This window comes from Myotis nattereri (genome assembly GCF_964212035.1).
Source record: "Myotis nattereri genome assembly, chromosome: 9".
Taxonomy (NCBI): Eukaryota; Metazoa; Chordata; class Mammalia; order Chiroptera; family Vespertilionidae; genus Myotis; species Myotis nattereri.
Genome location: NC_138084.1, coordinates 43,729,305 through 43,753,558, shown reverse-complemented (window position 1 = coordinate 43,753,558; position 24,254 = coordinate 43,729,305). Strand labels below are relative to the sequence as shown.

Below are 24,254 nucleotides of genomic sequence, written 5' to 3'. Positions count from 1 at the left end.
GTTTGTTTTTGTCTATTTCCCACAGCAGAATACAAGCAAGCCCCCATCCATGAAGATTAAAAACTTTTTTTGTTTGTTTGTTTTTTTGTTCATTGTATCCCCAGTGCCAGGCTCATAGTACGTACTTGAAATATTTGGTGAATGAATGGTTGAATATAAAACTAACCAAAGCTATAACTTATATTAATCTTTGCTATGGAGAGACCTAAATTTTTTCCTTCTGTAATTAATGGTTTAACAATAACATTTTATATTTACATTACTTGATTGTATTCAGGGTTACTGCAGATGCTTAGCTGGGGAGGGAACCCAGTAATTTATTGTCCTCACCATTTCACTAAAAAAAAAAAAAAAAAAAAAGACTGGCCAGGATTTCACACTTTTTTTGAGTTGCGCAAAATTTCGACTGTTTTTTCATCTTATCAAAAATTTAAGGTCTTGCCGGGACCGGTTTGGCTCAGTGGATAGAGCGTCGGCCTGCGGACTGAGAGGTCCCGGGTTCGATTCCGGTTGAGGGCATGTACCTGGGTTGCGGGCATATACCCAGTGGGAAATGTGCAGGAGGCAGCTGATCGATGTTTCTCTCTCATCGATGTTTCTGACGCGCTCTCTCTCTCTCCCTTCCTCTCTGAACAATCAATAAAATATATTAAAAAAAAATTTAAGGTCTTATTGTTTCAGTACACGAAGCCTCAGATTGAATAAATGACATCAATCTTGGTAGTCTTCCTATAAGCTCTTATGGTTTCTTTATATTTCAGTAGTATACATGGTTTAATGAAGGAATGTTGAAATACATGATTTGAATCTGAAGTTTCTTCAAGGAATCCCTTTTTTACTACCTGTCGCTATTGTCTTGAAATGCAGAGGTACTTTTAGGAATGTCATTTTCGTTTACTGTAGAAGATATTACTACAGCCATAACCGGTTTGGCTCAGTGGGTAGAGCGTCGGCCTGCGGACTGAAAGGTCCCGGGTTCGATTCCGGTCAAGGGCATGTACCTTGGTTGCGGGCACATCTCCAGTAGGGAGTGTGCAGGAGGCAGCTGATCGATGTTTCTAACTCTCTCTCCCTTCCTCTCTGTAAAAAAATCAATAAAATATATTTAAAAAAAGAAGATATTACTACAAACAAATATTATAGGTTACAAATTAGGAAATGTGAGATCAGGAAAAAGCACATACCTCGCCTATTACTGCTTATTTTTCATGGTATTTAAAAAAAAAATTTTAACATTTCTTTTTAAAATAATTCTTTAAACATTTTTTAATTTTTTTAAAAAAAATTGATTTTAGAGAGAGGAAGGGAGAGAGAGAGAGAGAGACATTGATGTGAGAGAGAAACATTGACTGGTTGCCTCTTGTAAGTACCCTGACTGAGAATGGGCAACGTAGGTATGTATGCTGACTGGGAATCAAGTCTGCAACCTTTCAGTGTATGGGATGACGCTCCAACGAACTGAGCCACACTGGCCAGTGCTACATCAGTTCTTTTGACTTAAAAAAATTACTTTGCTATGACAGACTAGGCGTACTGAACAATTTAGATTGGCTAGATCAGTGAACTTAAACTTTTTTAAAGATGGGTTATGCACTTACAAATTATTGAAGCCTCTAAAGAGCTCTGCTTATGTGATTGATTTGTTATATATTGACCTGAGAGAAAGAGAGAGACATTGATTTGTTGTTCCACTTATTCATGCATTCATTGGTTGATTCTTGTATGTGCCCTGACCAGGAATCAAATCTGAGACCCTTTGATGCTCGGGCCGATGCTCTAACCACTTAACAGCACCACCCAGGGTTCAATTTTTTTTTTTAAATCTAAAAATTAAGATAATAGGGTCTATCATGTAAACTTACTGTAAAGATTAAATTATTTAACAAATGTATTTAAAAGAGTGCCTGGCACATAAGAAGAGCTCAGTAAATATTTTAACTTAACAAATGTTAACTAAAAACTGCTATAGCCAGTTGCTCAGTGGTTAGAGAATCACCCCAAAGGGTCTCAGGTTCAATTTCCAGTCAAGGGGCATATACCTCTGTTGTAGGCTGGATTCCCGCCCTGGTCGGGGCACATGCAGGAGGCAACCAGTCAATGTGTCTCTCTTACACATGATGTTTCTCCCCCCTTCCTCTACTCTCTCTCTACAAAAAAAAAAAAAAAAATCAATGGAAAAAATATTCTTGAGTGAGGATAAAACAACAACACTGAAAAAAACCTGTTGTTCTGTCACTGGTTTGGTAGAACCTTCTCTTAAGAAATTTCATTGGGGAAGAAAGATATACTTCCTAATGTAATATAGTGAGATGAGTACAACTACTTTGAAAAGTAGAGTTAAAAGGCTCAGAGAAATGATAATGGATGGAGCATGGAGTTTCAGAGAAGGCACATTATAAATATGACTAATAGTTTTAGCATCTTTAGTTGAAATTCTTTAATTAAAGCATTCTATCGCTGGAGGAGACTTTGAGAAGTCATCTAATCCATTTCTCATATGGCTTTAATCTGGACCACTTTTTCCCTCCTCCAACTTTGTTATTAATAAGTAATATAACCACATTTTTCTCAACCCACCCCCTTTCTCCTTTAGTAATTATGTATGTTTTCTTGTGTATATTCTGGGATTTCTTTATGTAGACACAAGCAAATATGAATATAATTTCTTGTTCTCCCTTACATAAGATATATCAGACTTGATTCTTCCACTTAACAATATACTCTAAAGGTCTTTTCATATTAGTACATAGAGAACTTTCCCATTCTGTTTTTTTGTTTTTAAATAAAATTTTTGTTTTAGATTTACAGAAAAAGTGCAGAGATAATAGAGTTTCCATATACTCTACACCCAGTTTCTTCCATAATTAACACCTCCCATGTACATTTTTTACAATGAATGAACCAATATTGATATATCATTATTAACCTAATTCTATATTTTATTTAGATGTTTTTAGTTTATCTAATGGCCTTTTTCTGTTTCAGGATCCCATCCAGGATACTATATTTGATTTAGTTGTTAGGTCTCCTTAGGGCAGGCTGTTCTTTGGTGGGACAGTTAAATTGGATCACTCTTTTTTTTTTTTTTTTTTTTTAAATATATTTTATTGATTTTTTTACAGAGAGGAAGGGAGAGGGATAGAGAGTTAGAAACACCGATGAGAGAGAAACATCAATCAGCTGCCTCCTGCACATCTCCCACTGGGGATATGCCCGCAACCCAGGTACATGCCCCTGACCGGAATCGAACCTGGGACCTTTCAGTCCGCAGGCCGACGCTCTATCCTCTGAGCCAAACCGGTTTCGGCTAAATTGGATCACTCTTAAGTTACTTCGTCCTGTTAGATATCACCGGGAAGACACATTTTGTAGTTTATTTGTAATATATTTTTATTGATTTCAGAAAGGAAGGGAGAGGGAGAGAGATAGAAACGTCAGTAATGAAAAAGAATCATTGATTGGCTGCCTCCTGCATGCCTCCTGGTTCATAGGTCGATGCTCAACCACTGAGACATACCAGCTGGTCCACATTTTGTAATTTTTAATATCAAACATCCCTGTTTTGAAATTCTCAAATCTATCCCCATGCTTTGTTAAAGCTTTTCTTTTTGGGAAGACAATGTATTGTGAGAAAGACAGCTCCAGAGATAATCAGGTTCTGCTTCTAATCCTGACCCCAATGTTTACAGTGTGATCTTGGACAGTTTACTTAATCTTTCTAAACTCTTTTCGTTTCTGATATGGTAATACTAACTTTGTGGTGTTTTTTTCCCCATCCTCTAAATATAGATATCATTCATTTTGATTAGATTGGTATTTAATCTTTACATTATTAATAGGTAAATGATATTCACAGCTGAGTCATGTAGTATACAGTTTACTTGTATTCTCTTGCATGTCTCTTTGTATTCTGTTGTGTCACTATTTAACTTTCTTTTTTCCTTTGTTTCATTTACATGCACATCATTTATTTATTCCCAAACTCTTTACCAACAGCGTAAATCACCTTTCAGAATGCATCAGATTTTCCCTCAGTTTGATCTCCTTAGGACATCTCTCCCAGAACTTTCTGACCTTTTCTAATTTATACTAGTTACCCTCTTATGATTGGTAGATTTTCTTCTCTTTTTTATTGGATGTGTTGGATGGATTCCTTGTTTCTCAAATTACATTGTTTTCTTCTTTGTTTACTCCCTCATTACATTGAACATATCCTGCAGTAGGTAGTTAAGGGAAGATGAGAGGACGTTTTTGAGGTCTTGTGTATCTGAAAATGTATCTGTACAAGCCTTAACACTGGAAGTACTTGGTGGAGTTTAGAATTAATGTATTGCCTTGAAGATTCTAGTGTTGCCATTATGACTCTTTGTCTTTTGATCTTTCATAATGATATGTCTATTTTCTTTCTTTTTTTAACATACACATATATTTTTATTGATTTCAGAGAGGAAAGGAAAGGGAGAGAGAGATAGAAACGTCAGTGATAAAAGAGAATCGTTGATCTGCTGCCTCCTGTATGCCCCTCACCAGGGACCTAGCTCACAACCTGAGCATATGCCCACAACCCGAGCATATGCCCTAACCAGGAATGGAATTGTGGTTTATAGGTTGATGTTCAACCACTGAGCCACACCGGCCAGGCTCTATTTTCATTTTATGTACAGAATAATAGGTATTAGTCCTTTCATACTGGAAACTAATGTTCTTAAGTTTCAGGAAATTTTCTTAACTAGAATGATATCCTCTTTATTTTCAGTTCTCTGAAATTCTTCTTAGGCCTCCTGGATTGATGCTCTGATTTTATCTTGCCTATTTTTTCATTTCTTTATGTTTCTGATTTAATTCTCAAAAGATTTTCTTAACTTTTTCATTTTATCAAGTTGTATTTCTGCTATCATTTTTAAAAAATATGTTTTTATTGACTTTAGAGTAAGAGAGGAAGGGAGAAGGATAGAGAGATAGAAACATCGTTGAGATACAGACATCGATCGGCTGCCTCCTGCACGCCCTACTGGGGATTGAGTCTGTAAGCCAGGCATGTACCCTGACCAGGAATCCAACCGGGGACCTCTTGGTTCATGGGTTGATGTTCAACCACTGAGTCACACCGGCCTGGCAATTTCTGCTATCTTAATTTCAAAGGGTTCTTTATTTTTTTAAGTTTTTATTTATTGATTTGAGAGAGAGAGAAGGAAACAAAAAGAGAACGAGAGAGAGAGAAACATTGATTTGTTGTTCCACTTATTTGTGCACTCATTGGTTGATTCTTTTTAAAAAATATATATATTTTATTGATTTTTTACAGAGAGGAAGGGAGAGGGATAGAGAGTTAGAAACATCGATGAGAGAGAACCACCGATCAGCTGCCTCTTGCACACCCCCTACTGGGGATGTGCCCGCAACCAAGGTACATGCCCTTGACTGGAATCGAACCTGGGACTCTCCAGTCCTCAGGCCGACGCTCTATCCACTGAGCCAAACCAGTTAGGGCGGTTGATTCTTGTATATGCCCTGACTAGGGATGGAATCTGAAACCTTGACATATTGGGACAACACTCTAACGAATTGAGCTACCTGGTTATCTTGTCCTGCTATTGTGAGATTGCATAAAACCTTGCCCAGATACCCCTTATAGACTTCATTAAGGCGTTACATGCTATACAAAACGTGTCTTTTCTCTTTAAAGCTTCCACTCTAAGAATCATAGAATTTTATAGGTCATATATCCATTTCAGGGGATGTAGCTGTTAAAACTTCAGATATAATTTCTATTCTTGCTCATAGTTTAGCAAGGAGCAATAAAATAGATATAAATCTTTTACATTGCTTTCTCTGTACCTTCCAGCCTCTATTCTTGGACCTCCCCTTCAGTCCATTCTCTACATTGATATAAGAGTGGACTTTATAAAAATGTAAATCAGAGTAACTTTCTTGAAACAAAAACAGTGTGTTCCCAGCTGGTTAGCTCAGTGGTTAGGGTTTTGGCCTTCAGACTGAAGCATCTCGGGTTTGATTCCAGTCAAGGGCTAGTACCTCAGTTGCAGACTCACACATTGATGTTTCTTTATCCCCACTCCCTTCCATTCTCTAAAAACCAATGGAAAAAATATCCTCAGGTGAGGATTAACAACAAAAACACACAGTGTGAATGTACTTAATGCCACTAAATTGCACACTTAAAAGTTGTTGAAATGGTAAATTTTATGACATATGCAGTTAAACATTTTTTGAACTAAAATAAAACAACCCCACCTTTGTAAATTTTAAAAATGAGTCTTAGAATAAGTCTAAAATCTTTCCAAAGGATCTACTTGGAAAGGATCTACTTACTCCTTTCCATCTTCCCATTCTTATCTTGAACACATCTCCTACCATCTCTCTCTTTTTCAGCCATACTGGCCCTTTTCCCCCCCATTTTTGTAGCTCTTCACTAATCTCCACCTTGTTACATACTCCCTTTGCCTGGTTAACTCCAGCTTATCCCACACTTGATCTTAGTCAAAGGTGATCTCTCCAGCTCATCCTTTAGAGTTCAGCTTGAACTTACTTCTTCAAAGAAGCCTTTGCTGACTTCCTCAGAGTGGTTTAGATTCCCAGAATTTTTCATACTCTCAGTACTGTGTACTTCTTCTTGCTGCCTTTAATACAGTTGTAATTATTTGTCCATTAAAATTTCTGTTTTCCATTTGGTCTGTAAGTTTTTCCATTGATTTTTAGCGAGAGTGGAAGAGAGAGGGAAAGTCAGAGAGAAACATCGATGTGAGAGAAACACACCAATCAGTTGCCTCCTGCACAAGCCCTGACCAGGGCCTGGGCCGGGGAGGAGCCTGCAACCAAGGCACGTGCCCCCGACCAGAATCGAACCCAGGACCCCTCAGTCCACAGGTGGATGCTCTATCCATTGAGCCAAACTGGCTAGGGCATGTGTTCATAAATTTCTTATTCGTTGCTGTATTTTAAGCACATTGCACAGTGCTTGCAGCTCACTAAATATTTTTGAATAACTAAATGGTTTATGATTTTTACCCCACTTAGTTTCAGAAAGGACTTGATGTTGCTCACAATAGTAAATACATATAAAAGAAACTATTTAAAGGAAAAACAGAATAAAACAAAACTAAAAACCTAGGAGGAGAGAGGTTTGATATACTAAGTATCCGGTCTGACTGGTTCAAGTTGAGGAAAATAATGACTCAGTAAAGGTCATTGGATTTGTCAAAAACTAATAATTTTTATTTTTTAAAATTGATTTTAGAGAGAGGAAGGGAAAGATACAATGAGAGAGAGAGAGAGAGACATCAATGTGATAAACATCTCTCAGTTGTCTCCCACACATGCCCCGACTGGGGATCAAACCTGAAAACTAGGTATGTGCTCTGACTGGGAATCAAGCCCACCATCCTTTGGTGTACAGGACGATACTTCAACCAACTGCGCCATACCGGCTTGAGCGAGAACTAATCAATAATTTTTAAATGGTTTCAGTAGAGTTTTGGAGAGTCAAGAAAAATTCAGAAGTAGGCAGTATGTATAAATGATATATACTTGAAAAGTGAATTTGTGATTGAACCAAATATGTTTCTGGGTTCTTAAAATATTATTTTAACCTAGTATGGGAAATTTTAAACATAACAGGAAATACAGAGAATAGTATCATGAACTCCCATAAACTGTTACTCAGCTTCAATAATTATCAACTTAGGATGGGTTTCATCTATAGCACATATACCCTCCGCTCTCCCACACACTAAAGTGGGTTGAAGCAATCCCATATACATGTCATTGCAAATATTTTGGTATGACTGCTAAAAGATGAGGACCTATTGGTATATTGTTGACATTCATGAATATAGTTACCCACAGAGGCCTTTATTTTTGGAATATTTTCTTTGATATGTTTTTGAGATGTAATATTTCAGGATCTCTAGATCATTGTTATCCAATTGAACTTTCTGTACTGGTGGAACTATTCTATATTTGTGCTGTTTAAAATGATGACTAGGGTGACTGAGGAACTGATTTCTAAATTTTATTTCATTTTAATTTCAGTAGCCTCGTGTGGCTAGTTAACTAACCCTTTATCTGTACTTAACCATTCTCTTAAAACTGAAGGCTATCCCTTCAGAAATTTATGCATAAGCACCTAAAATTATTTATATAATCCAGGTGAGTTAAGTTGATTATAATAGAGAAATAGAGAATGTGATGCCTCATACATTTAGACAGATTTTAGGCCACCTCTGGACTAAAGATATTTGATGTGTAGTATTTAAGGCTGCACAAAATCCAGTCAAAGTTTTTGGATCTCTGTCCTTGATGTCTATCATAATGCTTTTCATATAGGTGACCATAAAATATTGACTGTACAGTCATTAGGAATCTGGATAGTCTTTCTTCTTTAGGAAGGTGACAGAAGTATCATCATACATTAAATAAATAGGAAAAAAACAGATGACTACTGAAGTTACTACTTATTTGTAAACTTTTATATTTGTTTATTGTTATTTAATATGGAATATTTCTTTCCTTTGGCCTGTGAAATTATTATAGTTAATGTGATATGGGGAAAAGTCCTGGAGCAGGAGTTAGGAAAACTGAACTATAGTCTTTGGTCTACCACCTTATAAATTATGTACCCTTAAAGAGTTCACTTTTTAACCTCTCTGTGTCTCGGTTTCCTCATATGTAATATGAGAAGAATCTTCCCCCTTCCCCATATAGTATGGCCTGTATAGATGGTCCTCTGTAAGTTCCACCAAGGGATTTTTTTTAAAATATATTATATTGATTTTTTACAGAGAGGAAGGAAGAGAGATAGAGAGTTAGAAACATCGATGAGAGAGAAACATCGATCAGCTGCCTCCTGCACATCTCCCACTGGGGATATGCCCACAACCTAGGTACATGCCCTTGACCGGAATCGAACCTAGGACCCTTCAGTCCGCAGGCCGACGCTCCATCCACTGAGCCAAACCGGTTTCGGCCCACCAAGGGATTTACTGTCAGAACCCTCTCATATAGTCCTACTTATTTAATCTCACAAAACCTCCAGAAATTGAAAGTGGTTCCTCTTTACAAAAAGACTGAGTACATTTAGTTTTAAATAAAACATTCCTTTGTATCTCAAAATTCTTCAGTTGAACTTTCCCCTCCAAAATATTGTACATTTGTTTTCAAAATCTCTGATACTGTAATAATTGTATTTTTTTATGTAAAACAATCTAAATAGTTATTTCATCCTCAGTCTGATTGATATTCTAAATATTGTGGTGATTTATTTTATTTTTCAGGATTTTTACATTGGTGCTTTGTTATGGATTGAGTCGTATCCTTCTGAAGTTCATATTTTGTTTTTTTAAAATATATTCTATTGATTTTTTACAGAGAGGGAGGGAGAGAGATAGAGAGTTAGAAACATCGATGAGAGAGAAACATCGATCAGCTGCTTCCTGCACACCTCCTACTGGGGATGTGCCTGCAACCAAGGTACATACCCTTGACCAGAATCAAACCTGGGACCCTTCAGTCCGCAGGCCGACGCTCTATCCCCTGAGCCAAACCGGCTACGGCTGAAGTTCATATTTTGAAGTTTAACCTCTAGTATCAGATGCAATTGGTTAAGATAAGGTCATTCTAAGGTAGGGTGGGACCCTATACCAGTATGACTGGTGTCCTTATAAAAAGGGGAAATTTAAACATAGATGTAAATAGAGAGAATGCCATATGAAGATTAAGGCAAAGATGAGGGTAATGTTTCTATGCACCAAGAAATGCCAAGGATTTGCTGCAAACCACCAGAAGTTGGGGAACAGATTTTCCTCAGAGCCTTCAGAAGGAACTATCTCTGCTAACACCTTGATTTTGGATTTTTAGCTTCCAGAACTGTAAGACAATAAATTTCTATTGTTTATCCATTCAGTTTGTGGTACTTTATTATAGCAGTCCTAGAAAACAAGTACAGTGCTTAATATCCCTTTGCAATCAAATATAAAACTCCATACACTTCTGACAACTTAATGGACAATGTATATTTCCTGTCCAACTGAATTTTTTGAATAGTCAGATTACCAAATTGTGTGAGTAAATCCATGTTTTGTGGCTTCCTGACAGTATATTTGTTTGCATACATAATAATAATATCAACTGACATTTGATTGCTTACTACGTATCAGGCCTAACTAATTTAATCCTTAAAACTGACTCTATGAGGAGGAACCAAGATGGCGGTGTAAGGTACAGACCTATGCGCTCTGCCTCCCACAACAACATTGAGTCTACCAACTATAAGACAAACAGCTATCATTCAGAACCATGGGAAAGCTGGCCCAGTGGAAGCTCTATAACTGGAAGGAAAGAAAGAAGAGCATTGAGACTGAGTAGGTTGTGCAGAGGCTCTACGAACAGAGATACGGAGTCACGCGCCAGGCGGGCTGCAACTGGATGCGCGGTTTTTTTCAATTGGAAGGGGCTGCAGACTCTCGAGTCCACTGAGCTTGTTTGGGGCGGGATTCTGAGGTCCCAGACCCCTACAGGGAGAGGCGGGACGTGGAGAGGTGAGGAGTCGTGGAGATGCCATTGCCCCTTGCTCCGCCCTGGTGATTCCTGGGGACCCCACCCTACTCAATTTACATCCCCACCCAAGCTGTGCAAGTGGCACAAAGGGAACCACCAGCGCTTTTGCAGCCCAGCCCAGCAGAATGCAGATTTCAACTCCTCACATACATAAGGGACACACTCAAGAAGCAGAATCAGGTTCGGAGGAAGCCGGAGCCGGATCCGGCTGGGCCGGCGGCGTGGAACCACTGTACCAGCAAACGCAAAGGCAGGTCCACCAGATCCAGTCTCACATGGGACGCTGGGAGACGGCAGACAGGCAATCTGTGCACTTGGTAGAAAACGAAATCCAAGTAAGCATACCAGATATTCAGCCACCAGGAAAGCCTAGAGATTTTGTCCAGCAAGGAGCCGCCCAACAAAGGACAAAATGCCAAACTTCGTGTTGCTGAGACGGCCCCCGTGAGGCCGAGGCGGCCCCAGGGAGGTTGAGGCGGCCCTGGTGAGGCTGGGACGGCCCCAGTGAGGCCGTGACAGCACCGGTGAGGCCGGGACGGCCCCGTTGAGGCTGAATTGGCCCCGGTGAGGCTGGGACAGCCTCAGTGAGGCAGAGACAGCCCCGGTGAGGCCAAGATGGCCCTGGTGAGGTTGAATTGGCCCCGGTGAGTTTCGGGACGGCCCCGGTGAGGCTGCGATGGCCCCGGGGAGGCTGCGACGGCCCCAGTGAGGCTGAATCGGCCCCAGTGAGGCCACGAAGGCTTCGGTGAGGCTGGGACGGCACCGGTGAGGCCGGGACAGCCCCGGTGAGGCAGAGACGGCCCCGGTGAGGCTGAATTGGCCCCGGTGAGTTTCGGGACGGCCCCGGTGAGGCCGGGACAGCCCCGGTGAGGCTGAGACGGCCCCGGTGAGGCTGCGACGGCCCCGGTGAGGCTGCGACTGCCCCGGTGAGGCTGGGACAGTCCCTGTGAGGCTGGGATGGCCCCTGTGAGACTGAGGCGGCCTCTGGGAAGCTGAGAAAAATACCACATGAACTCACTCATTTATGTATTATAAGGACTATTATAGACTGATGAACAAAAATGGATACAGAGGCAGAGCAGCATTGAGCAGACTGTCAAACTACAGTGGGAAGCCTGGGGAGGTTTGGGGTGGGGGGGGGCGGGTAGGAGATAACCGAAGGACTTGGATGTATGCATATGAGAATAACCAATGGACACAAGACACTGCTGAGGTAGGGGAAGCCAGGGGAATGTCAAGGGGGGGGGGGGGGAGGAGACATGTGTAATACTCTTTGTAATACTTTAAGAAATAAAAATAAAAACAAACTGACTCTGAGCTTCTTGGAGAAGTGGTTGATTTCAGGGCTAGGGCAGGGAAAATAAAAAATGAACCTGGAGAGCCACCTGTGCCACCTCCTGATGCGAGTGCTTCTGTGCGGTGCTCTTGCCAGGTGCTCTTGTTGTGACTACTGGCACTGTGCTCAGTCAATGTGCAACTTCTCAGTGAAGAACATTGATGGGCCGCATGGTTAACCTTGGCAAATACTGGGGCTTCCTGTGCATCGTCACCAATGTGGTCTCACAATGAGGCAAAACAGATAAAACAGATGTAAACTTTACTCAGATTGTCGACCTGCCCACCTGATAAGCTGAGGGTGCCTTACTGATCCTGGCTTTCCCTGGTAACTAGTTTGGGAAGCAGGAGCCAGGGACTAATGCTGAGATCAAAGAGTTCCCTCCCGTTTGACATGTATAGCAAGATCTGTGTGAACTGAGATGAGGCCCACTCTCTGTGGAAGTGGATGAAAGTCCAGCCCAAGGGGAGGGGCATCCTGGGAAATGCCATCAAATGGAACTTCCACCAAGCGTCTCATTGACAAGAATGGTTGTGTGGTGAATCAGTACAGAGGCATTCCCATTGGAATACCATAGTAATAATTACTGTGGGCAAGATTAAGATCCATTTGATGAATATTAAAATTAGTGAGCAAAAGTTTGGGAAGATGCAGCACATTTATATTGTCTCAAAGTATCTCTTCAAGATATTTACACAGTAATAAAAATATATAATAATGCATAAAATGATAAATAAAACAGTAAGCTTATGGTAGAGAAACTGGAGATCACTGTAACCAAGTGATGAAGGTTAACATTTCAAAGATTAAGACATGTTCCCCCTGTTAAAGTTGCACCCAAGAGAGACACATCGGTTCTGTGGTAGTCATGCCAAAAATGCATAACCTGAATCTAGTGAAAAAACTGACAAATATAAATTGAGGAACATTATACAAAACAACTGACCTGTATTTTTCAAGTGCCAAGGCCATGAAAGCAAGGAGAGATAGGAAATGTTAGATATGAGAGGAGACTAAGGAGGTATGACAACTAAAGCAATGTGGGATCCTGGGTTGGATCTTGGGACCAGAAAAAGGGAATTAGTAGAATAGCTGGTGTAACCCAAATAAGCTCTATAGTTTAGTTAATAGCATTGCAGCACTTAATTTCAGTCTTTATATACTGGAATTATCTGTACTATTTTTGTAACTTTTCTGTGAGCTTAAAATTATTTCTAAGTAAAAAAAGGATTTCTTAAGATAGATATTATTGTTATTCCCATTTTACTATGAGGAAGTTGAGGCACAGAGAAGTTAAATAACTTGTCCCAGTTGGATATAGTTAAGTAAGCGGTCAAGCTGGGATTTCAGCTCAACCATCTGGTTCTAGACTCCAGTGCTAAAACACTAAACTACACTACCTTTCCTTGATAAATTTTGTGTAGGTGGAATATGTGCAGAAAGTATAGAATACTTAGATGTTCCTCAAACAAAAAGAATAAAAAAACTAATCACTTCTGGAAAGGAAATCAGTTAAATATGTTAGATAAGATTAAGTGTTTCTTGGGTATTTTCCAGTAGTGGACTTTTGTAATTTATATGACAAAATTTTTAATACATGCAACTTACAGTTAAGAGAGTAAGATGAGAATTAGCTTTTAGGCCCGTGAGTAATGTGTCACGCTACTACATTAGGGCACTTATAATGTCATTAGGAGATAGGAATTTTTCAGCTTCCTTATAATCTTCAGGGACCACTGACCTACATGCAGCCGTCGTTGACCAAAACATGGTTGTACAACACATGACCATATTTGGATTTAAAATAAATCTGTTGCCCAGCCAGCATGGCTCAGTAGTTGAGCGTCAACCTATGAACCAGGAAGTCACAGTTCGATTCCTGATCTGGGTACATGCCCAGGTTGTGGGCTTGATCCCCAGTGGGGGACAAGCAGGAGGCAGCAAATCAATGATTCTCTTTCATCATTGATGTTTCTATTTCTCTTTCTCCCTCTCCCTTCCTTTTTGGAATCAATAAAAACATATTCTAAGAATAAAATAAACATCTTCTTATGTTTTTATTTATTTTTAGAGAGAGAGGAAAGGAGAGGGAGAGAGAGAGATAGAAACATCGATGAGAGAGGAGTATCATTGATTGGCACTCCTACTAGGGTTAGAGTGCAACCCCAGTGGGAATCGAACTGGCAACCTCTTGGTTCCTGGGTTGACCCTCAACCGTTGAGCAAAACTGGCCAGAGCCAAATCTGTCTTCTTAATATGCTTTTCCCCCTGGTTATTTCTTTCTTTCCTTGTGTTATTTGAATTCGTAGTCTTTTAAAAATCATTCCATATTAATTGCTTTATTAAAATTGGGAATATATACATTTTTTCTCTTTTATTTAATGACTAGAGGCCCGATGCACAAAATTCGTGCAAGGGGCAGGGCCCTCGCAGCCACAGCGGCTTACCTTCGCCCTCGCAGTCCCAGCTTCGTCTGGAAGGATGACCAGTCTAATTAGCATATTACACTTTTATTATTATAGATTGCCCTAAAATTTGTGGCATGCAGCTGTGACTTATAAAAGTCTACCATTAATTGATTCCTCTCCCATTCTGGGCAATGTAAGGACCGTAGAACTCTAACTATAATTACCACTCCTCCTTTTGACTTTAAAGTACTATGTGTGCATGCCCTAGCTGGTCTGGCTTGGTGGATGGAGTGTCAGCCTGCGGACTGAAGGGTCCCGGGTTTGATTCTGGACAAGGGCACATGCCTGGGTTGTGGGCTTGATCCCCAGTGGGGGACGTGCAGGAGGCAGCCAATCAATGATTCTCTCTCATCATTGATGTTTCTATCTCTCCCTCTCCCTTCCTCTCTGAAATCAATAAAGATATATTTTTAAAAAATAAAGTACTATGTGTATTTTAATTGTGTGTGTGTCTGTATAAAACCCTATAAGGTGTTATTTCAAACAATGATTACTTAGATTTTTTAGTAAGGAAAACTTCTTACTGAAGTACAGCATAATAGAAAAGCATGCAAGTTATAAGTGTACAATTTGAGAAAACCTTACGAAATTTATTTCTTATTGTAAATTAGTAAATTTGGTGTTCTGGTTTTAAAAACTTGATTTCCTAAATATTATTTTAAGTATGTCCCTATGAACTGTATCTACTTTTATTTTTCCAAGAATGCAAGGATGTTGCAGGCTGTTGTCTTCCAGAGTCTGACTACCTTAGTAGTGAATGCTGTCAACTTGGTGAAGTTTCTTTTCATTGATTAATTTTACTCAGTGCCAGGCAGGGCCCAACACTGTTAGTATATCCATGAAGAAGACAAGATGATCTGCATCTTACCCTTTGTAAGTTGGGGAGATACATTAGTAAATAAATGCACAAATAAGATAATTGGAGATAAGTGTTTTATTGCCAATTTAAAAAATGTGTTACTAAGAAAAAGTGGATCAGGATTTTTTCCTTATGTTAAATTTGTACACTTAGACTGAAAGGTTTTTGAGTAAAGTTAATGATGGCAAAGTATTATGCTAGTACTTTCCATGTTACTTCTTTCTTTCTTTTTTTAATCCTCAACCGAGGATATATTTCCACTGATTTTTAGAGAGAATGAAAGAGAGAGGGAAAGACAGAGAAATTTTAATGTGAGAGAAACACATCGATTGGTTGCCTCCTGCACGAGCCCCTACCAGGGCCAGGGCCAGGGAGGAGCCTGCAGCCGAGGTACGTGCCCTTGACCAGAATGGAATGGAACCTGGGAACCACAGGCCGACACACTATCCACTTAGCAACACTGGCTAGGGCTCCATGTTACTTCTTTCTCATTCATAGACAGTCTAGTTCTTTTAGCCCTCATATTTCTCCTAGGACTCTCCAGTCTTTATATTCCCAGGGATTATGCTTTCATTCATTGAATTAAGTAGACCTGAACCTCAGTTTCTCCAGGTTACTCTCCAGGAAGTTAATTATAATTGCTTCATGATCTAATCCTAGTTCTTTTTGTTAGGGCCCAAGAAATATCTGCTTTGCCTATTTGTGAATTAAGGATATCAACATGATTGTTTTCCTCCATCTTTTCTCTTCATTTTCCTCAACTCTTAACTCAGTAAATACTCTTTACTTGTGCTTTTAATTTGAGAGGTTGTTATCTGTTTAATTAGAAAAAAGCATTTCAATAAACTTGGGGCTTTGTGTTTTTTTCATTTTTGTTAGAACCTTTGCAGATATTTCCCATTGAATTTAATTGCAGTTCTTTGTAAAAGTATTTTTCGAGAACCCAATATAATGTGTTAACCGAGTGAATTTTTTCCTTTTAATTTCAGTTGGAAAGACATCCTTGATCACCAGATTCATGTATGACAGTTTTGACAACACCTATCAGGTATTTTGTTTTTTGCCAACTTACTAGTTGTCTCTATTTTGCATGTTATAAGTAATATATGGTGTCCCGCCCCCCCCCCCCAAGAATATATACACTCTTCGAATAATTATTAATTCTAGTGGGTTAAATCTGAAAAGAAAGAAACATCAGTTGAGCTATCTACTTTTAGTAATGTATACATTTTTTGGGACATCTTGTATGGTGTTTTTAAAAATTCACATGTAGTCATGGAAATAAAAGCACTTTGTAATCTGTAAAATGCAAAGGATAACTGATTTTGCTCATTGTGTTCGACATCTTCATGTGATTCTGTATTTCTTCCAAAGTATATTGAAAGATTATCGCTAATACCATCTTGGCTAGAAGTAGGAATGATTGTAAATATCTCTTACAGAGATTTTGTTCTAGTCTAGGATTCTGTGACATTTTGACTTACACTTGAAGTCAAGAATAAAGGAGATTTGGGAAATTCACCAATATGTGGAAATTAAATAACACATTCCTAAATAACCATTGGATCAAAGACAAAATCACAAGGGAAGTTAGAAAATACTTTGAGAAAAAAGAAAATACAATATACCAAAATTTATGGGATGCAGCTAAAACAGTGCTATAAGGAAAATAAAAACATTAAATCAATAATTTAACCTTCTACCATGAAAAGCTAGAAAAAGAAAAGTAAACTAAAGCAAGCAGTAGGAAGAAACTTTTAAAATGTAGGTTTTATTTTTATTCATGTATGGTGAGGCTAACAGATTAGGGGATTATTGCCATTGAAAAAATCTGTTGTACTCACAGATCCCAAGAGGAGGAGGATGCACCATGCCATGGGAGGGAGGCGCATGGGGAAGTTGTTGAGTTGGTTAGGAGGTGAGAAGTGGGAAATGGGAAACGTGGGCAAGAGCCTTTATTGTGGTTTTATGGGAAGAATAGGTGAGACCAGGAAAGCAGATTTAGGATTGCCTAGTTTGAATAATTTCAGTGGGCTCTGGGTCCAGGAACCATTCCTAGTTGTCTGGTACCTGGCTCTAGAATGGTAGAGCTGGGGAATAGGGGCCCTGAGTGTGATACATGAAGTGATTGGAATTATGGGCTCAGGATTAGTTGGTTTGCATATTAAAGGTGCTCTCACAGGCAAGTTTACTATTTCTAGGAATTGGTAAACTCTGGGAGGGCCAGTCTCCCAGATGTGAAAACAAAACAAAATAAAGACATGCTTAATTCAGAAGCGAACAAAGATTAGAGCAGAAATATATGTAAGAATAGAAAAACAGTAGAGAAATGCAATGAAACTAAAAGTGGTTCTTAGAAAGAATAAACAAAATCAACTAACCTTGAGCTAGACTAATAAATTTAAAAAAGACTCAAATTACTAAAATCAAGATTGAGGAGAGGACATTACTGACTGCAGGAATTAAAATGGATTATAAGAGAATACTGTGAATAATTATGTCGCCAAGCTAGATAGCCTAGATCAGTGGTTGGCAGACTGGCTCGCGAGCCACATGCGGCTCTTTGGCCCTTTGAGTGTGGCCACGAAGTTTCAATTGCACTGTACGTGCACGCCCGCACATGGTACTTTGTGGAAGAGCCACACTCAAGGGGCCACAGTTTGCCGACCATTGGCCTAGATGAAATGGTTAAATTCCAAGAAAGATACAAGAAGAAATAGAAAATTTGAATGTATCTATAATAAGTAGAGATAGAATTAGTGATCAGAAACTTCTCACAAAGAAAATCCCAAGACTAGATTCTCATCTCTGAAGACATCTGTTCAATTCTATAAAATATTTAATAAACAACACAAAACTTCATCATCTTCCAAGAAACAGAACAGGAGGGAATACTTCCCAACTCATTCTGTGAGGTCAGTATTAAGTCTGATACCCAAACCAAAGAAAGACATCAAAATTAAAACTGCAGACTGATATTCTTTGTGAATATAAACATAACAATCCTCAACAGTTATTACCAAACTGAGTTTGGTGATGTGTCAAAAGGATTATATACCATTTATTTTTTTATTTTTATTTTTTTAAAATATATTTTATTGATTTTTTACAGAGAGGAAGGGAGAGGGATAGAGAGCTAGAAACATCAATGAGAGAGAAACATCGACCAGCCGCCCCCCGCACACCCCCCACTGGGGATGTGCCCGAAACCAAGGTACACGCCCCTGACCGGAATCGAACCTGGGACCCTTCAGTCCGCAGGCCGACGCTCTATCCACTGAGCCAAACCGGTTAGGGCTGGATTATATACCATTTATAAAGTGGGATTGGTAGGTTGGTATCAGGATTACAAATTGTTCAACATATAAAAAGTAATGTAATACACTGTACGAATAGAATAAAGGACAAAAATCACATGATCATTTCAATGGACAAAGAAAAAGAATTTGACAAAGTCCAGTAGCCATTCATGGTAAAAAACAAACAAACAACAATACTGTTTAACAAACTAGAAATACAAGGGATCTTCCTAAACATAATAAAGGGTATCAGTGAAAAACCACAACAAATATACTTAATCTTAAAAGGCTGAATGCTTTTCTTTTAAGATCAGAAACAAAATAAGGATGTCTGCTCTCAGTTCTACATATGTTTAAGTTTTACGTATATCTAAGTTATATGTATGTATTTTAGTTTGAACTGCATAATTGTAAAATAAAAATAAAAGAACAAACTAAGAAGAAAACATTAGTAATCTTAAAACCAAGTGCTTTCACTGAGACCCTAAGCATTTGGAAAACTTTTTCTGTATTAACTTTTTTAAAAAATATTTTTTTATTGATTTCAGAGAGAGAGAGAGAGAGAGAGAGAGAGAGAGAGAGAGAGAAAGAAACATCAGTGATGAGAGAGAATCATTGATAGGCTGCCTCCTGCATGATCAAGCCTGAAATCTGGGTACATGCTATTGACCATCGTCAAACCTGGGACCCTTTAGTTCATAGGCCAATGCTCTATTCACTGAGCCAAACTGGCAAGGGCTTTCTGTGTTAACTTTTTGAAATGTTCTTGTTAAAATAAAAAAATAAAAATGACTCCTTTAAGTATCTATTTTATATCTGTGTTACTGTGTAGTTAGTATAAAAACTTGATTTCCATTGTTTTATCGTAATACTAGAGGCCCAGTACATGAAATCTGTGCACTGGGGGGGGGGGGTCCCTCAGCCTGGCCTGCGCCCTCTCACAGTCCGAGACCCCTCGGGGGCAGGGAGCGGGCCTAAGCCGGCCGTCAGACATCCCTCTCGTAGTCCGGGACCCCTTGCTTCTTACCGTCCGCCTGCTCACTGCTCCTTACCACTCAGCTTGCTGCTCCTTAGCGCTGCCTTGGAGGCGGGAGAGGCTCCCGCCACTGCCGCTGTGCTCACCAGCCATTAGCCCAGCTTCTGGCTGAGCAGTGCTCCCCCTGTGGGAGTGCACTGACCACCATGGGGTAGCTCCCATGTTGAGCGTCTGCCCCCTGGTGTCATAGGGACCAGTTGTTCTGCCATTTGGTCAATTTGCATATTAGCCTTTTATTATATAGGTTATCAAATGTTAATATGATTAAAGGAATGATTACTTTTCATAGTTGTTAACTGCCACTGTCTCAATTATTTATCAAACCATTTTTATTTTTCTAAAAGTTTTTAGGGTAAATTTAAAATCTGAATCTGGTTCTATTTTTGGTATGTATTTTCCCGCAAGTTTAATATGCTTTTTATAAAGTAGATCACCCCCCAAATCAATGAATTAATTAACACTTAAATAATGTGAAGCTGTAAATTAAGATACATGGGAAAATTCTATAACCTTTGATTTCTTCTACAATTATTGTCTTCTCTATTTCCATAAAGGAAATGAATGTGAGGCAGCAGTAATGTCTTATTTATCTTTTTTTAAAATCTTTATTGTTGAAAGTATTACATTGGTCCTCCTTTCCCCCACATTAACCTCTTCCAACCCCCTCCCACTCATTTATCTTTTATAAAGTTTTGAATTAGTGTCATATCAGCATTCAAGATGCTCCAATAGCTGATAATGTTTATTTTCCCTGGAATTTTTTTCTGTTTCCCTGCTGTTGACTTCTTTGCCATAATAGCTCTGCTTGGTATAAAATTAACTGAAAAGAAAAGCAGCAGTAGGTTGTTTTTCAGGTTAATTTTGATCTTTGAGTTCAGTGGTATAAATGTCCCCAAACTAGCATGACGTAGTGGAAGCAGGGGACTATTGTACAATTTATCATAAAGTCTGACTGTACTAATTTAAAAAAACATGTGTTGGCTATGAGATCTGAAAAATGACAATTTCTGTTTGTAGCTATTAAAAATTATTTTTGGCTGTTTTTAATAAACTTAATAACGTTAATAAGTGACATGAGAATTATTTTTAGATGAAAGAGAGTTTATCAGTGAAGGAGTGGGACAGAGAAAGTTACTCCATAGCGCAGCTGAGAATTTTTTTTTTCATGTAAAATAATTTTAGAGGTAGGGTAGTTCAGGAGGTATTTGGCAGCTCCATGGGCATCTGGGACCAAGACTCCTCCTAATTTTCTGTTTAAACAAACAGATCTAATATATGACTTTCATATTGAAGTTTGCCGCATGGTTATTGAATGTTTTCTAGAGTTTTATTATCCACATTCAGGCAGGAAGGAGAAGTAAGATAAAACCAAGGGTATACCTGCCAACTCAGAGAGCCCCATTTATTTAAAACTCAAAGAAGACTAGACAATGTAGTTTTTTTGATGGAAAAAGTATGGATTTAAATAAATGTTTGTGTTATTAAGGAAGAAGGGGAAGATGGATATTTGTGTGGGCAAATAGCTGCTTCTACCATAGTGAGTAGATGAAGTTCTCCTGATGAGGTTTCTTAAATGTAGCCATATCTCATTCCTGTACATTGTTCAAGTTTGTCAAGTAGATACCCTTGCACAGTAAGTTCAAGGTTATAAACCTGTTATCCCACTGTATATCCATTCTCAGATGGAATGTCATAAAATGGAATTAGGACTTCGCTTATATGTGCTTAAGCCCTAAATTGAGAAACGTTATTGAAATACATAGTCACATAATTTAAGATAAAGGAGAAAACTTCTTTGTGTGTGTGTGTTTTTTTAATAAAAGTTTCTGTGTAACTGAAATGTATAAAACACTGCTCAAAATACTAAAGACCTAAATAAATGGAGAGACGTCCCAGGTAAATGGATTGGAAGACTTAATATTGTTAAGATGTCAGTAGTAACTACCCAAAGCAATCTATAGATTCAGTGCAATTCCTATAAAAATTTTTGCCACCATTTTTTGTAGAAATTAAAGAGCCAATCCTGATTTGCAGTAGCCAAACAGCCTTGAAAAAGAAAAGTAAAGTTGGAAAACTAGTACATCCAGATTTTAAAACTTAATTCAAAGCTACAATAATCAAAATAATGTGATACTGGGACAAGGATAGACATATAGACCTATATGGAATATAATTGAGAATCCATAACAAAATCCATGTATCTATTGACAATGGATTTTCCATAAAGGTGTACTGGGCCCAACCTACAGAATGGGAGGAAATATTTGAAAGTTACATGTCTAGTAAGTGTTTAATATTCAGAATACTATATAAAGAACTACAAATCATAATAAAAATGACAAACTCAAATTTTAAATGGGTGAAGGACTTCAATAGGCATTACTTCAGAGAGGATATACAAATAGCTGAAAACACATGAAAAAATTCTCAACATCAGTAGTCATTAGAGAACTGCAAATCAAAACCACAATAAGATTCCACTTCACACCTACTAGGATAGAATTTAAAATAGTGCAGCCACTGTGAAAAAGTCTGACATTTCCTTTCAAAGTTAAATACAATTACCATATGGCCCAGCAATTCCACTCCTAGATATAAACCAAGGATAATTGAAAACAGGAATTCACAATAGCCAAAAAGTGGAAACAAACCAGTTGTTCATCAATAGATGAATGGATATACTGTAAAATGTTATTGCTTAATGGGTACAGAGTTTCTGTTTGGGGTGATGAAAAGGTTTTGGAAATAGATAGTATCGACAGTTGTATATCATTGTGAATGCGATTCATGCCATTGAATGGTATCCTTGAAAATGGTTAATATGTCAAATTTTATGATACATATATTTTGCCACCATTTATAAATAAAAACTATCTTTAAAAATATATCAGTGTCAATGTAGGTTCATCAGTTACAACAAATGTAACATTTTGGTGGGCAGTGTTGGTAATAGAGGACGCTGTGCATATTTTGGGAGTATATCTTCCTCTCAGTTTTGCTGTGAACTTAAAACTACTCAAAATAAAGTTTTTAATAAAAAAATGGTTAAGATATATATCTAATAAGCATATATTGGAAAGAGCTTTTATTTCCAACTCTACAACAGAAGTTTTGTGTCCTTAGATAAGTTATTTAACTTCTCTGAACTCCAATATTGTTATTTCTACAATGAGAAAAACAGCGATAAAAATAGCTAACTTGCAGAGATTTATGGGGATTAGAGATGATCACGTGAAGGGCCTAAAAGAATCCCCAATACACAGCAAGTACTAAATAGGTGGAAGAAACCATTATCACTGAAACTTTTGTTCATTCTTACTTGACTACAATGTGTTTATGTTTATTCATTATTTCTACCACAATCAGAATTCCCATTTGAACCCGAAACTGCTGACTGCAATTAAACTATTATTATTATTTAACTTCTTTGTTTTGGTTTGGTTTACAGGCAACAATTGGTATTGACTTTTTATCAAAAACAATGTACTTGGAAGATCGAACAGTGAGTAATGTTTTCCATGTGCAATTTTCTCAACTCTCCAGGATAGAAAATGGTGATCAAACTATAATCAATGATTGTCACTATAGAAAGTACTTAGCAAACTTGCCAAAGTTAATTTACAGGTCTTGAGAAAAACTTATTACAGAATGAATAGGTCTTAGCACTCTGACTTCTTTTTTTTTTTTTTTTTTTTTAAATATATTTTATTGAGTTTTTACAGAGAGGAAAGGAGAGAGATAGAGAGTCAGAAACATCGATGAGAGAGAAACATCGACCAGCCGCCTCCTGCACACTCCCCACTGGGGATGTGCCTGCAACCAAGGCACACGCCCCCGACCGGAATCGAACCTGGGACCCTTCAGTCCGCAGGCCGACGCTCTATCCACAGAGCCAAACCGGTTTCGGCTAGCACTCTGACTTCTTAACCCCAAGTGAAACCCAAAAAGGAGAGAAAGCCAAGTTATTTATAAAACCCTGAAGGCCCTAGGCTTGTTAAACAGAATTCGTCGTCCTGATTTAGAAAAATGGTAACAAATATAGCATTGAGATATTTAGAGCTGCTAAAGACCTTTTGAATGCCACTGTTAAGGCACTCAGAAAGATTTCATTTGAATTTGACAAAACTTGTGAACTTCAAGGTTTTATTTGTCAGAATATGATGTATACCAAAGTGACTGTAAATAGAATGTGTATTTATTTGTTGGATTTGTCTTCCATCTTTAGGAATGTTCCCTTTAGTAAGTACAATGTAAATTCTGTATTCTAGTCCACTACCTCTTGAAGAGATTTCTATCACCTAAACAGTGACTGTCTTAAATGCAATATTTTGGGACCTATACCCCAAAACATTTTATATCTAATATTATTTCTTATAAGTGTGTGTTTTCTTTTGGATGTTCTCTTTTATGTTTTAATATATAGCATTCGATTTCTTAAAATTTGAAAGCTTAGAAACAGTTTTATAATGGTAAAAGAACTTAATGCCTGTTTTTAGGCTTTTCTTCCTCAAATGTGAAAAAGTAAGAAAGTAAAATTTTTATGTAGGGTTGCAAAAGATACTCCTCTTTTTTGTTAGATTATATACAGTGTTCTGGGAAGAAGTGTGTGGGAGAAACATAATCACAGTAGTCAGAGACCCAATTTCAGAGTGTTCCAGACCCAGTAGGAAAGGGACACATTTTA

At 38.2% G+C, this 24,254-nt stretch overlaps 1 protein-coding gene across 2 annotated transcripts in view; it reads left to right on the top strand.

Moving 5' to 3' along the window:
- Window positions 1–24,254, top strand: part of RAB6A (RAB6A, member RAS oncogene family) — a 45,042-nt gene that overhangs the window by 3,514 nt on the left and 17,274 nt on the right. For both annotated transcript variants that reach the window (XM_081098649.1, XM_081098650.1), the window contains exons 2-3: window positions 16,225–16,283; window positions 23,019–23,072. In XM_081098649.1, the coding sequence (XP_080954775.1) occupies window positions 16,225–16,283; window positions 23,019–23,072 (113 nt within the window). The remainder of the gene's footprint in view (window positions 1–16,224; window positions 16,284–23,018; window positions 23,073–24,254) is intronic.